The sequence below is a fragment of the Nerophis lumbriciformis genome, linkage group LG11, assembly GCF_033978685.3.
Source record: "Nerophis lumbriciformis linkage group LG11, RoL_Nlum_v2.1, whole genome shotgun sequence".
Classification (NCBI taxonomy): Eukaryota; Metazoa; Chordata; class Actinopteri; order Syngnathiformes; family Syngnathidae; genus Nerophis; species Nerophis lumbriciformis.
In genome coordinates, this window is record NC_084558.2 from 42,398,888 (window position 1) to 42,413,546 (window position 14,659).

General features: G+C 39.3%; 1 protein-coding gene across 7 annotated transcripts in view; it reads left to right on the top strand.

Annotated features, from left to right (window-relative positions):
• fcho2 (FCH and mu domain containing endocytic adaptor 2) overlaps positions 1-14,659 on the top strand; it is a 195,596-nt gene that overhangs the window by 177,877 nt on the left and 3,060 nt on the right. For all 7 annotated transcript variants that reach the window (XM_072914142.1, XM_072914143.1, XM_072914144.1 and 4 more), the window contains 4 exons: positions 4,927-5,059; positions 8,364-8,563; positions 8,633-8,697; positions 8,767-8,931. In XM_072914142.1, the coding sequence (XP_072770243.1) occupies positions 4,927-5,059; positions 8,364-8,563; positions 8,633-8,697; positions 8,767-8,931 (563 nt within the window). The remainder of the gene's footprint in view (positions 1-4,926; positions 5,060-8,363; positions 8,564-8,632; positions 8,698-8,766; positions 8,932-14,659) is intronic.

Genomic DNA, 14,659 nt, shown 5'->3' on the forward strand with positions numbered 1-14,659 from the left:
TTAAAAGGTGGTTAAAGATAATACAAGCATGTTTAACACATATAGTTAATATTGTTAACAACTTAAAGGTGGTTAAAGATAATACAAGCATGTTTAACACATATAGTTAATATTGTTAACAAGTTAAAGGTGGTTAAAGATAATACAAGCATGTTTAACACATATAGATTCCTTTCTTTCATGAAGACAAGAATATAAGTTGGTGTATTACCTGATTGTGATGACTTGCATTGATTGGAATCAGACAGTGGTGATGATAAGGTCCGCATTTTCGAATGGAGGAGAAAAAAGTCCTCCTTTCTGTCCAATACCACATGAAAGTGGTTGGTTTTTGGCATCTTATTTGTCCAGCTTCCGTACTCCTTTGTATACACTTTACAAGAAATACATTGTCGGCAAACTCCGTAGCTTGCTAGCTTGTGCATGCCAGCTTTCTGAGACTCTTATTTTGGTAGCGCAGGCAGGATGAAGCAGAGCTTTTATTGTGCAACTGTGCAGTCGGTCTTTGGAGTTTTGACGACAGGTACGGCGCCAGAGTCTGTTGAAATAAAGTGTTTCTCGCCTTCCAGTCGGTAATTTTAATGAGCTGGCAGCAGCCAGCGTCATCTCAGAAGACCCTCGGGTGCCGTGAATGTCAATCAAGTGACGAAAGTGACGTCATAGTGAAGATTTATGATCGCTCATTTTTAGGACTATTTTTTTAATCCCTGGCTGGTGATCGACTGACACACCGTCCGAGATCGACCGGTAGATCGCGATCGACGTAATGAGCACCCCTGCGTTACAGTCTATTTGTATACATCCAACCATTTGTTTACATTCAGGAGTGCTAGCTGTCTGTTAGCGGTTAGCTGTTGTATCCTTCTACTGTGTTTAGTGAAGCATGTTCAGCTATTCCTCGTCCTGCAGGGATGACACTTGCGAGAAACTTAGTTCATTTGTCGCCATGAAGGCGAGGTTTAGTGATTTAGAAGTCGCTAAAACACTCAAAAAAGCCACTAGCGAGCTATGTTTTAAAGCACCGCTTGCGGTTCGGCGCGTCAGTGTTTATAGCTCAGTGGTTCTTAACCTTGTTGGATGTACCGAACCCCACCAGTTTCATATGCGCATTCACCAAACGCTTCTTTAGTGAAAAATAAAATGTTTTTTTCTTAATTTAATCTTAATTTATAAATATTAATCATGAAATGATGTTATTATATTAAAAAAAATACTAATAAAGATATATTTTACAAACAGAAAGTTACAGGAATGTACACATGATCCCATGTTTACATCTCATTGTGCAACATGTGAATGTTTTAGTGGGAACTAAATGCGATATCTTAAAGGGGTACAAATTATTTCCAAAGCAGGACCTCCACCCAGACATACAATACTAGTGCACAGCTCATGAAAAACAATATTTTTTGTTATTGTCATTGGGCCAAAACACTTATATTAGAAAATAATCTCATGGAAATGACTGCTGTCATTTGATTATAATAATAAAACATTTAACTTGTTATTTAGTCAGGTTTGGGACAGGTGTGCTGCTGGTGTGGCCACGTCTGATGTCGCTCACACGTGCTCCACTGAATGCTCAAGTAGTTTTTACTTTTGCTCACGCATATAGAAAATTAGAGGGAACATTGTTTGGGGCTATACATAATACGTCCATAGGGAGAAGTTTTTATTTACACGATTAGTCGGGTGTGTCTTGACCTCCGCCGAACCCCTGAGGCCGACTCACCGAACCCCTAGGGTTCGATCGAACCCAGGTTAAGAACCACTGTTATAGCTTCACCTTTATTGTTACAAACCCCATTTCCATATGAGTTGGTAAATTGTGTTAGATGTAAATATATATGGAATACAATGATTTGCAAATCCTTTTCAACCCATATTCAATTGAATGCACTACAAAGACAAGATATTTGATGTTCAAACTCATAAACTTTATTTTTTTTTGCAAATAATAATTAACTTAGAATTTCATGGCTGCAATACGTGCCAAAGTAGTTGGGATAGGGCATGTTCACCACTGTGTTACATGACCTTTCCTTTTAACAACACTCAGTAAACGTTTGGGAATTGAGGAGACACATTTTTTAAGCTTCTCAGGTGGAATTCTTTCCCATTCCTGCTTGATGTACAGCTTAAGTTGTTCAACAGTCCGGGGGTCTCCGTTGTGGTATTTTAGGCTTCATAATGCGCCACACATTTTCAATGGGAGACAGGTCTGGACTACAGGCAGGCCAGTCTAGTACCCGCACTCTTTTACTCTGAAGCCACGTTGATGTAACACGTGGCTTGGCATTGTCTTGCTGAAATAAGCAGGGGCGTCCATGGTAACGTTGCTTGGATGGCAACATATGTTGCTCCAAAACCTGTATGTACCTTTCAGCATTAATGGCGCCTTCACAGATGTGTAAGTTATCCATGTCTTGGGCACTAATACACCCCCATACCATCACAGATGCTGGCTTTTCAACTTTGCGCCTATAACAATCCGGATGGTTCTTTTCCTCTTTGGTCCGGAGGACACGACGTCCACAGTTTCCAAATTGAAATGTGGACTCGTCAGACCACAGAACACTTTTCCACTTTGTATCATTCCATCTTACATGAGCTCAGGCCCAGCGAAGCCGACGGCGTTTCTGGGTGTTGTTGATAAACGGTTTTCGCCTTGCATAGGAGAGTTTTAACTTGCACTTACAGATGTAGCGACCAACTGTAGTTACTGACAGTGGGTTTCTGAAGTGTTCCTGAGCCCATGTGGTGATATCCTTTACACACTGATGTCGCTCGTTGATGCAGTACAGCCTGAGGGATCGAAGGTCACAGGCTTAGCTGCTTACGTGCAGTGATTTCTCCAGATTCTCTGAACCCTTTGACGATATTACGGACCGTAGATGGTGAAATCCCTAAATTCCTTGCAACAGCTGGTTGAAAAAAGTTTTTCTTAAACTGTTCAACAATTTGCTCACGCATTTGTTGACAAAGTGGTGACCCTCGCCCATCCTTGTTTGTGAATGACTGAGCATTTCATGGAATCTACTTTTATACCCAATCATGGCACCCACCTGTTCCCAATTTGCCTGTTCACCTGTGGGATGTTCCAAATAAGTGTTTGATGAGCATTCCTCAACTTTATCAGTATTTATTGCCACCTTTCCCAACTTCTTTGTCACGTGTTGCTGGCATCAAATTCTAAAGTTAATGATTATTTGCACAAAAAAAAAAAAGTTTGAGTTTGAACATCAAATATGTTGTCTTTGTAGCATATTCAACTGAATATGGGTTGAAAATGATTTGCAAATTATCGTATTCCGTTTATATTTACATCTAACACAATTTCCCAACTCATATGGAAACGGGGTAGGTAGTTTTAAAGCCAAATTATGTCTATTCTCCATCTTCTGTCCCCACACTGTTTCCGCTTCCCTGCGTGTGTGTTGATTCGCCTGCGCCTCGGCCATATTACCAGCAATGTCACCACGATCCGCCATCAGGTCCATGAAAAAAAGATTTCAAAGGCTGTATGGTACATGTTTTAATAAGAGTATCGGTGTACCGTACAATCCTATTTTCTACTTTCTCTCGCTCCAATAAACATTTGTTATTGTTATTATCATTCTCGCTCTGATTTCATCTCCATTGCTCCTGAGACCACTTGGTGCACTGCAAAAAGTCAGTGTTCAAAAACAAGAAAACAAAATACAAAAATTAGGGGTATTTTTATTTGAACTAAGCAAAATTATCTGCCAATAGAACAGGAAAATTTGGCTTGTCAAGACTTTCCAAAACAAGTAAAATTAGCTAACCTCAATGAACCCCAAAATACCTTAAAATAAGTATATTCTCACTAATAACAAGTGCACTTTTCTTGGTAGAAAAAAAGATACATTTTTGCTCAATATGTTGAAAAATATTCTTAAATTAAGTAAATGCAAGTGCCATTATCTTGACATAATGATATGTGCTCGGCATTACATTTCTTGAAACCAGCAAACTTATACTAAAAACTAATTTATTGTTTTTAATAGAAAGGCAACAATGCAACCGCTTGTTACTCTCGGGGTCTCCTCGCCGCTCAGGCAAATCATATTGTCTAAAAATGCATTTTTCCATCGACAACATGACATCATCGCGCCAAGTGCGTGCTCTTTCAGTCAATTAGTGCGCATATATACAGCCCCGGCCAAATTTTTTTAAATTGTAATTTTGAAGAATTTACCTGAATGTGCATGAACTATTTCTGTTCAAAATTGTTTGAAATATCACATGTTCAATGTTTAAATATTAACTGTCAGTTTACTGTACTGTGCCAACTGTACTACTTCATTGAAATTTAAAACAGCAAAGTCCATTTGGCTGCCATCTGTTTTAATTATGAGACACAATTTTGTCAAAATCAAGATTTTTTTTTTCATGCTTGAAATAAGAAATTATTACTTTAAAAAAAAGTAGTTTTATACTTGTGAGTGTTGATGACACAGCTTTGCAACAGTTGATATTCTAGTTTCAAGCATGTTTTACTCAAAATAGGAAATCAAATCTCAGCAACAAGCTGTAATATCTTACTGAGATCATTTAGGACCAAAACCCTTAAAACAAGTAAAACACTCTCTAACATAAAATCTGCTTAGTGAGAAGAATTATCTTATCAGACAGAAAATATGCAAATATCACCCTTATTTAAGATATTTAATCTTACTTAGATTCCAGTTTTTGCAGTGTGGGACTTATTGAATCAAGTGCAATCCATCATTTGGTAGCGGGTAGGACACAGCAGTTGGGTCTCCTTCCAAGCTATTGGATTTTCACGCACTAAGCCAAGGAGTGGGATGAATAATTGAGCGTCTGATTATTCCGTGTGTGTTTGTGTACGCTCACGCATGCATGCTTACGTCTGGTTTTTTTTGTGTTTTTTTTTATCTCCAGCGATCTTTCCCAAAGTGACTCGGACTCGAAGGACTTCTGGTTCAACATGCAAGCGCTGACGTCCTACCTCAGGAAAGCCGCGGACCAGAACCCGGCGGCCTCCTACTACAATGTGGACATCCTCAAGTACCAGGTCAGTGATAAACATCAACTTGTTTTAAACAAATGTACAGATTGAAAAGCAAAGGCGGCCATCATAAAAGGTTTTATAATTTTTCTATTAAACATATGCTAACCACGTTAATATCAGATCAGACGTTTCAAACGCAATGGCAGACGTGTGACTAAGATTTTCCCGTATTTCTACCAGCAGCTTTACTAAGCCCGAGCCATGCTGGGCCCTAATTCTAAGGATTATCCGATAACTGTTTTATGTTGTCGATTCCGATCATCCATGAGTGAGATCGTCCGATACCGATCACATGTATTAACTGTAAATGTTTACATTTATTTATGGTGAGTGCCAGGGGCGTCACTAGCTTTTAAGGACAGGGGGGGCTTAGCCCCCAGGAGATGCACAGGATGCGAGCGAACGTTACGCACAAGCACAAAACTTCACAAACGGCTAACAAAGACTTAGAAATTATTCATTGTTATTATTATTATTATTATTATTATTATGATGATGATGGCTTTTAACCATTTTTTTTCTTTTTCTTTTTATGTATTTATTCATTTTACATTTTATATTAAATGTCTTGGTTTTTCCTCCCTCTGAAAATCCTATGAAATGTTTAACAAGCCATCCTATAATAATACAACAGCTATTAATGTAACAATACAATAAAACAAATATATTTAATGATGTTTTTTTCATTATTTTAACAATAGGCTAATGTACATTACTTTACATAGATTCTACAAGAAACACAAAACTTAAAAACTAAATGATTTACAATTGCACACACAAGGTTTCGTGGAGCTTCACTCATTGTAAAGGAAGATAATGTGCTTCGTACACCTGCAGGACCGCAAGCAAGGTCGCAGAGAAAATGCGGACTGGAATTTGAGTGATGTGGGCATTTTCTATATGAACAAGTGGAATGGATTGGATACCGACGCACTAAAGGGGCTCTCTACCTTACGCTACGAAGTGAGGGGAAACTGAGTAAATAATAACAGGTTACCGTATATGATCATTTATTTAAACTCATATTCGGGCCACTTTATAATGAATATGTATTTGTAAAAAAATATATATATATATATGTATATAACACCAAATTATTTAGGGGGGCTTAAGAATATTTTAGGGGGGCTTGAGCCCCCCTAAAATAGGCCTAACAACGCCAATGGTGAGTGCCATTGACAGTTTAAGTATCAAACATCATTTTATGTGTCCCGTGAAAGCCTGGAAATAATATAGTACTTTATCTTTTCTTACGTAATGTATTGGCTCTTTCCGAATGAACAAAAAAAATACATTAAATGCATATAATTGCGTATATTTCTATATTTGTAAATAATGTAACAAATATAATGTTATAGTCATTAAATATGAAAAAAAAAAAAAATCAAATATCTTCAATCAATCAATGTTTACTTATATAGCCCTAAATCCCGAGTGTTTCAAAGGGCTGCACAAGCCACAACGACATCCTCGGCTCAGATCCCACATCAGGGCAAAGAAAAACTCAACCCAATGGGACAATGAGAAACCTTGGAGGGGACCGCAGATGTGGGGACCCCCGCCCCTGGGCGACCGGTTCAATGGACGTCGAGTGGATCTAGCATAATATTGTGAGAGTCCAGTCCATAGTGGATCTAACATAATATAGTGAGAGTCCAGTCCATAGTGGATCTAACATAATATTGTGAGAGTCCAGTCCATAGTGGATCTAACATAATATAGTGAGAGTCCAGTCCATAGTGGATCTAACATAATATAGTGAGAGTCCAGTCCATAGTGGATCTAACATAATATTGTGAGAGTCCAGTCCATAGTGGATCCAACATAATAGTGAGAGTCCAGTCCATAGTAGATCTAACATAATAGTGAGAGTCCAGTCCATAGTGGCTCTAACATAATATTGTGAGAGTCCAGTCCATAGTGGATCTAACATAATATAGTGAGAGTCCAGTCCATAGTGGATCTAACATAATAGTGAGTGTCCAGTCCATAGTGGGACCAGCAGGACACCATCCCGAGCGGATATAGGTCAGCAGCGCAGAGATGTCCCCAACCGATGCACAGACGAGCGGTCCACCCCGGGTCCCGACTTTGGACAGCCAGCGCTTCATCCGTGGCCACCGAACCTGTGCCACCCCCCACCCCCCTCCACGAAGGAGAGGGGGGCAGTACAGAAAAGAAACGGCAGATCAACTGGTCTAAAAGGGGGGTCTATTTAAAGGCTAGAGTATACAAAGGAGTTCATCTTCTTGACTTATGTATGAATCTGTAATAATAATGTTTTTAATGTTAATAATGTAATGTTAGTTACATCTGCATGAATTTAGGTTGGAAAGTAGTAATAATATGTAATAATAATGACTATAAGTTTCGTGTTTCCTAATAATGTAACTAATATTGTACTATCATACATTACAAACTTTTTGTAAAATTAAAAATAAATATCTTTTTGACTTATGATTTCAAAGCAAGTTATTCATTAAATTGTACATTGTAAAAATGACAATAGTTTAAAAAAAACAACAACAACCGGCTGCTCAGTTGCCAGAATTTAGCCGTTAAAAAAACCCCCACAGTGCCGTTTTTCCATTTATACTACCGCAAAAAAACCAACAACCATTACAATTAAAAACTATCTGCTCAGTCGCCAGAATTTTATCATAAAAACAACAAGCATAGATTTGGCGATTTAAAAACTAGCTGCTCAGTTGCCAGAATTTTACTGTAAAAAAACAGTGGTGCCATTTTTCTATTTGAATTAATATGCTGTAAAAAAAAACATTGCTAAATTCTACGATAAAATTCTGGTGACTGAGCAGTACGTGAAAAAATGTATAATGATCAAATGCAAAGGGGAATTGTTTAATAATATCATGAAGTGAATTCTTGTATATTTATATTCATATACATTCACTGTTACAGAGGGCGATGTGGCCCTCTGTGAAAACGAGTTTGACAGCCCTGGTTTAACAATATCAAAACAATATTTCAACTAGTTTTTATCCTCATTTATTACAAACATTGACTGTAATAAATGGCAACATTGCAACTTTTTCTTGTTACATATCACTTATATGCGCTTTTATTCCACTTTTTTATGTTTTATTTAATTTTTTTAAATTTAGCTGTGGACTACAACTGACCCTCGTTCCACACTTAAGACACCTCTGTGCTAAACTGAACTCATGTGATGTTCCAATGGTTCCGACTTTGTTTTTAGCCTTTGCACCTTTTTGTGGACCAATCAACGCACTGCACCGCGTCTAGCTCCGCCCATTGACCGTCCATCCTGTGCGGTTGCGTTCAGGTGCAGTCTGATGGCATCCACTCCACGCCGCTCAACCTGGCCGTGTACTGGAAGTGTTCCCCGAGCACCACGGACCTGAGGGTGGACTACCGCTACAACCCGGACTCCATGGCGTCGCCGGGGCCGCTCAGCAACCTGCAGATCTTGGTGCCGGTCGACGGCGGCGTCACCAGCATGCAGTCCCTGCCCAGCGCCCTCTGGTGGGCTGCGCACCCACCGTCGTCTGTTGTTGATTAACAAATAGACTAATACATCTTTTGTCTTTGTAGGAACGGCGAGCAGAATAAATGTCTGTGGAAGCTCAGCGACATTTCTGACAAGTCGGAAAACGAAGGTGACGTCTTTTTAGGAAACTTTGCCGTCGGCGGCGGTTGTCACGGCGATTGTGTGTCGTTTGCTTTAGGCGCCGGCTCTCTGAGGGCCAAGTTTGAGGTGTCCAGCGGCCCGTCCAACCCGTCCACGCTGGCGGTGCAGTTCATGAACGAGGGCAGCACGCTGTCGGGGGTGGGCATGGAGCTGCAAGGGAGCGGCTACAGGCTGTCTCTCAGCAAGAAGAGATTTGCCACAGGTAGACTACACACACACACACACACACACACACACACACACACACTACACAGCTTTTATCAGCAGCACAATAGTTTCCTTTTTTTTTGATTGTGTCTAAAATGGGTGGTCAAACAGCGTTACATAGTTGCTCAGTTGTGTGTGATGTAGGCTCCCTTTATTGTTGCAAATATTCAAATAACACTGTCATTCATTTGTGCTGCAATTGTTTTTGTCCAACTATTATAATTTTTATGTTACTAACATTTTACTATCCATAACCAGCCCACCCACACTGTCAAAATCTCCCCAAACTTGTCCCAAATGGGAACTGGAAATCTCATATCTCAATACTACACATGTCACCCTACTACTATATGTATCACTCTACCACACACGACACCCTACTACTATACGTATTACTCTACCACACATGACACCCTACTACTATATGTATTACTCTACCACACATGACACCCTACTACTATACGTAATACTATAAATGGTAAATGGGTTATACTTGTATAGCGCTTTTCTACCTTCAAGGTACTCAAAGTGCTTTGACACTACTTCCACATTCACCCATTCACACACACATTCACACACTGATAGCGGGAGCTGCCATGCAAGGCCCTAACCACGACCCATCAGGAGCAAGGGTGAAGTGTCTTGTTCAAGGATACAAACGGACATGACTAGGTTGGTAGAAGCTGGGGATCGAACCAGGAACCCTCAGGTTGCTGGCACGGCCACTCTCCCAACTGCGCCACGCTGTCCCCAACTCTACTACACACGACACCCTACTACTATACGTATTACTCTACTACACACGACACCCTACTACTATACGTATTACTCTACCGCACACGACACCCTACTACTATACGTATTTTTCTACCACTCACAACACCCTACTTCTGTACGTATTACTCTACGACACACAACACCCTACTACTATACGTATTACTCTACGACACCCTACTACTATACGTATTATTCTACCACACACGACACCCTACTACTATACGTATTACTCTACCGCACACGACACCCTACTACTATACGTATTTTTCTACCACTCACAACACCCTACTTCTATACGTATTACTCTACGACACACAACACCCTACTACTATACGTATTACTCTACGACACACGACACCCAAATACTATACGTATTATTCTACCACACACGACACCCTACTACTATACGTATTACTCTACCGCACACGACACCCTACTACTATACGTATTTTTCTACCGCACACGACACCCTACTACTATACGTATTACTCTACCACACACGACACCCTACTACTATACCTATTACTCTACTACACACGACACCCTACTACTATACATAATACTCTACTGCACACGACACTCTACTACTATACATATTACTCTACCACACACGATACCCTACTACTATATGTATTACTCTACCACACATGACACCCTACTACTATACTTATTACTTTAGCACACACGACACCCTACTACTATACATATTACTCTACTGCACACGACACCCTACTACTATATGTATTACTCTACTACACATGACACCCTACTACTATACGTATTACTCTACCGCACACGACACCCTACCACTATACGTATTACTGTACGACACACAACACCCTACTACTATACGTATTACTCTACGACACACGACACCCTACTACTATACGTATTATTCTACCGCACACAACACCCTACTACTATACGTATTACTCTGCCGCACACGACACCCTACTACTATACGTATTTTTCTACCGCACACGACACCCTACTACTATACGTATTACTCTACCACACACGACACCCTACTACTATACCTATTACTCTACTGCACACGACACCCTACTACTATACATATTACTCTACTACACACGACACCCTACTACTATACGTATTACTCTACCACACACGACACCCTACTACTATACGTATTACTCTACCACACACGACACCCTACTACTATACGTATTACTCTACCACACAGGACACCCTACTACTATACTTATTACTTTAGCACACACGACACCCTACTACTATACGTATTACTCCACCACATACGACACCCTACTACTATACGTATTACTCTACCGCACAGGACACCCTACTACTATACCTATTACTTTAGCACACACGACACCCTACTACTATACGTATTACTCTACCACACACGACACCCTACTACTATACATATTACTCTACTACACACGACACCCTACTGCTATACATAATACTCTACTACACATGACACCCTACTACTATACGTATTACTCTACCACACGACACCCTACTACTATACATATTACTCTACCACACACGACACCCTACTACTATACGTATTACTCTACCACACAGGACACCCTACTACTATACTTATTACTTTACCACACACAACACCCTACTACTATACGTATTACTCTACCACACATGACACCCTACTACTATACATATCACTCTACTACACACAGCACCCTACTTCTATACGTATTACTCTAGCACACACGACACTCTACTACTATACGTATTACTCTACCGCACACGACACCCTACTACTATACGTATTACTCTACCGCACACGACACCCTACTACTATACATATTTTTCTACCGCACACGACACCCTACTACTATACGTATGACTCCACCACATACGACACCCTACTACTATACATGTTACTCTACCACACATGACACCCTACTACTATACATATTACTCTACTACACACGACACCCTACTACTATACGTATTACTCTACCACACGACACCCTACTACTATACATAATACTCTACTACACACGACACCCTACTACTATAAATATTACTCTACCACACGACACCCTACTACTATACTACACACGACACCTTACTACTATAAATATTACTCTACCACACACGACACCCTACTACTATACATATTACTCTACCACACACGACACCCTACTACTATACATATTACTCTACCACATGCGATTCCCTACTACTATACAAGTTACTCTACCACACATGTCACCCTACTACTATATGTGCTGCCCCATAACATAAAAACTATAAAAGTTAGACACAAAAAAATTGTAGCACAAACATTTTGGACAGGTTTAGGGAGATTTTGACAAGGTTAAGGGCGCTGGTTATGAATAATACCACGTTAATAACATAAAAACTATAAAACGGTAATAACATAAAAAATATAATAGACAAAAAAAGTCTGCGGCATGAACAAATGGGATAATGATGGGGAGATTTTGACAAAGTGAGGTGGGCTGGTTATGAATATCAACACCTTGATAACAAAAACTGTAAAACTTTAAAAACATAAAAACTATAATAGACAAAAATTGTTTGCATCAAAAACATAGCAATAACGAAACGGACACGTTTGGCTGGATGACATCACGGGTCAAAAAATGTCTTTTAGAATAACTTAAAAACCGTAAGAGCACAAAGGGAAATGTTTACAACACTCACGTAGCACAAAGGAATGGCAGCGTTATTGTAATATTTCCTATGATAAGGGGGGCTAACTTCACCCAGGTGTTTGTAGGTCACGCTTAGCGAGGTCAGCAAAACATACCAAATATACTAAGTAATTTTGTCAAAATATCCAATCATGATGAGGCAAGCATAAAAAACTATTGAATCCAATTTGAACATGGTTCAAATCACCACCGCTTATTAAACAAATTACAGAGGAGTCCCATGTATATTCACTAAGTATTTTTCTGTAATTGAGTTTTTTTTATGTTAGCCTTCAAAGAAAGGAAAAGAAAATTGATGGCGCTATCTGCAGGGGAAAACATGTACTGAAGCTATGACTCCAGCAGAGGGCGCCGTCTCACAGGTCAATGAATCAACATTTTCCAGCAGGAAGATGCGTTGACAACATGCCTGTTATTGTTTATGCCTAAAACTGAATTTAAAACCTCTTTAATAACTCTGAGAGGGCTTTAGAGCAGGGGTGTTATTATACACCCTCTAAAAACACTATTACTAAAAAGGGTGATGTAACCAAAAATGTTGGAATATTGACCTTAATGCCACAAATAAATTAAAAAGTATATTGTATTGGATTGGAAAGTGAAAAAAAATTATTTAGATTGTCAGTGTGCGGCCCTCAGTGGAAAGTTTGGACACTTCTGTTTTTGGGAATCGACAATTAGGGATGTCCCGATACCACATTTTCACTTCAACGATACCGATATTGGAGCTTTGAACTTTGGCCAATACCGACGTTGATTCGATACACTATCAGCACAAATAATATTTTTATTATTTTCTAGTGTAGAAAAAGCTTGATCAAGTGAAATTAGTCAAAATAAAACATCTATTTATTAATAACTGTGCTGGATGGACTTGTGCTGCCTTTAAGTTAAAGTGGAGTGGTAATTATTTTTTGGCAACACCTCGTGGCGACAATAATTCATTAGATTAAAATCATGCTGAATGATGCGTACACGTTTGTTACTGGATACTTTCTAATACGATTCTGCCTTTATAGACTTTGTATGTGTAAGTAATATGCAACTATAGTTATTTGATACTTGTTTATGTTGACAAAAGTGCTGTTGTACATACCTAGCTTGTGTGCTATTGTGTGCTAAGCTGTTGTGTAGCTGCTAGCTCCTAGTAGTCTGTAGCCTTGCATGTTTATTACCTTTTTGTAAATTACTTGACTAAAAAAGACCAATTTTGTGTTGATTGGAGGACATTTAGATGTTAACTGGCTTTGCACAAGTAAACACACTGCAGTACTGTTTGTTTTGCAAGCCCATATAATCTTATACTTTTTTTTGTTGTTGTTGCTGATATTGGACCGATGTCAGAATCGGATCGGGACACCTTTGATTTTAAAGGGGAACATTATCACAATTTCAGAAGGGTTAAAACCATTAAAAATCAGTTCCCAGTGGCTTATTTTATTTTTCGAAGTTTTTTTCAAAATGTTACCCATCACGCAATATCCCTAAAAAAAGCTTCAAAGTGCCTGATTTTAACCATCGTTATATACACCCGTCCATTTTCCTGTGACGCCACATAGTGATGCCAATACAAACAAACATGGCGGATAGAACAGCAAGCTATAGCGACATTAGCTCGGATTCAGACTCGGATTTCAGCAATTCAACAGATTACGCATGTATTGAAGCGGATGGTTGTAGTGTGGAGGCAGGTAGCGAAAACAAAATTGAAGAAGAAACTGAAGCTATTGAGCCATATCGGTTTGAACCGTATGCAAGCGAAACCGACGAAAACGACACGACAGCCAGCGACACGGGAGAAAGCGAGGACGAATTCGGCGATCGCCTTCTAACCAACGATTGGTATGTGTTTGTTTGGCATTAAAGGAAACTAACAACTATGAACTAGGTTTACAGCATATGAAATACATTTGGCAACAACATGCACTTTGAGAGTGCAGACAGCCCATTTCAGGCGCGCTAAGAACATATATTTTTCCACGATTTCAGCACTCAGGTTAACCATACCTAAATAGACACAAAATACTGCATTACACAAGACTACCCGAATGTACTCGAATGATTGAAAAAAATAAATGTTTTTAAGCTAAATTATTGGTAAACACAGTTTATGTATAATAATTTACGTAAAACCGCGAAAAATGAATAACGTTTTCATCAATTAATATATTCTGTAGACATACCCTCATCCGCTCTCTTTTCCTGAAAGCTGATCTGTCCAGTTTTGGAGTTGATGTCAGCATCTGCTTTGAG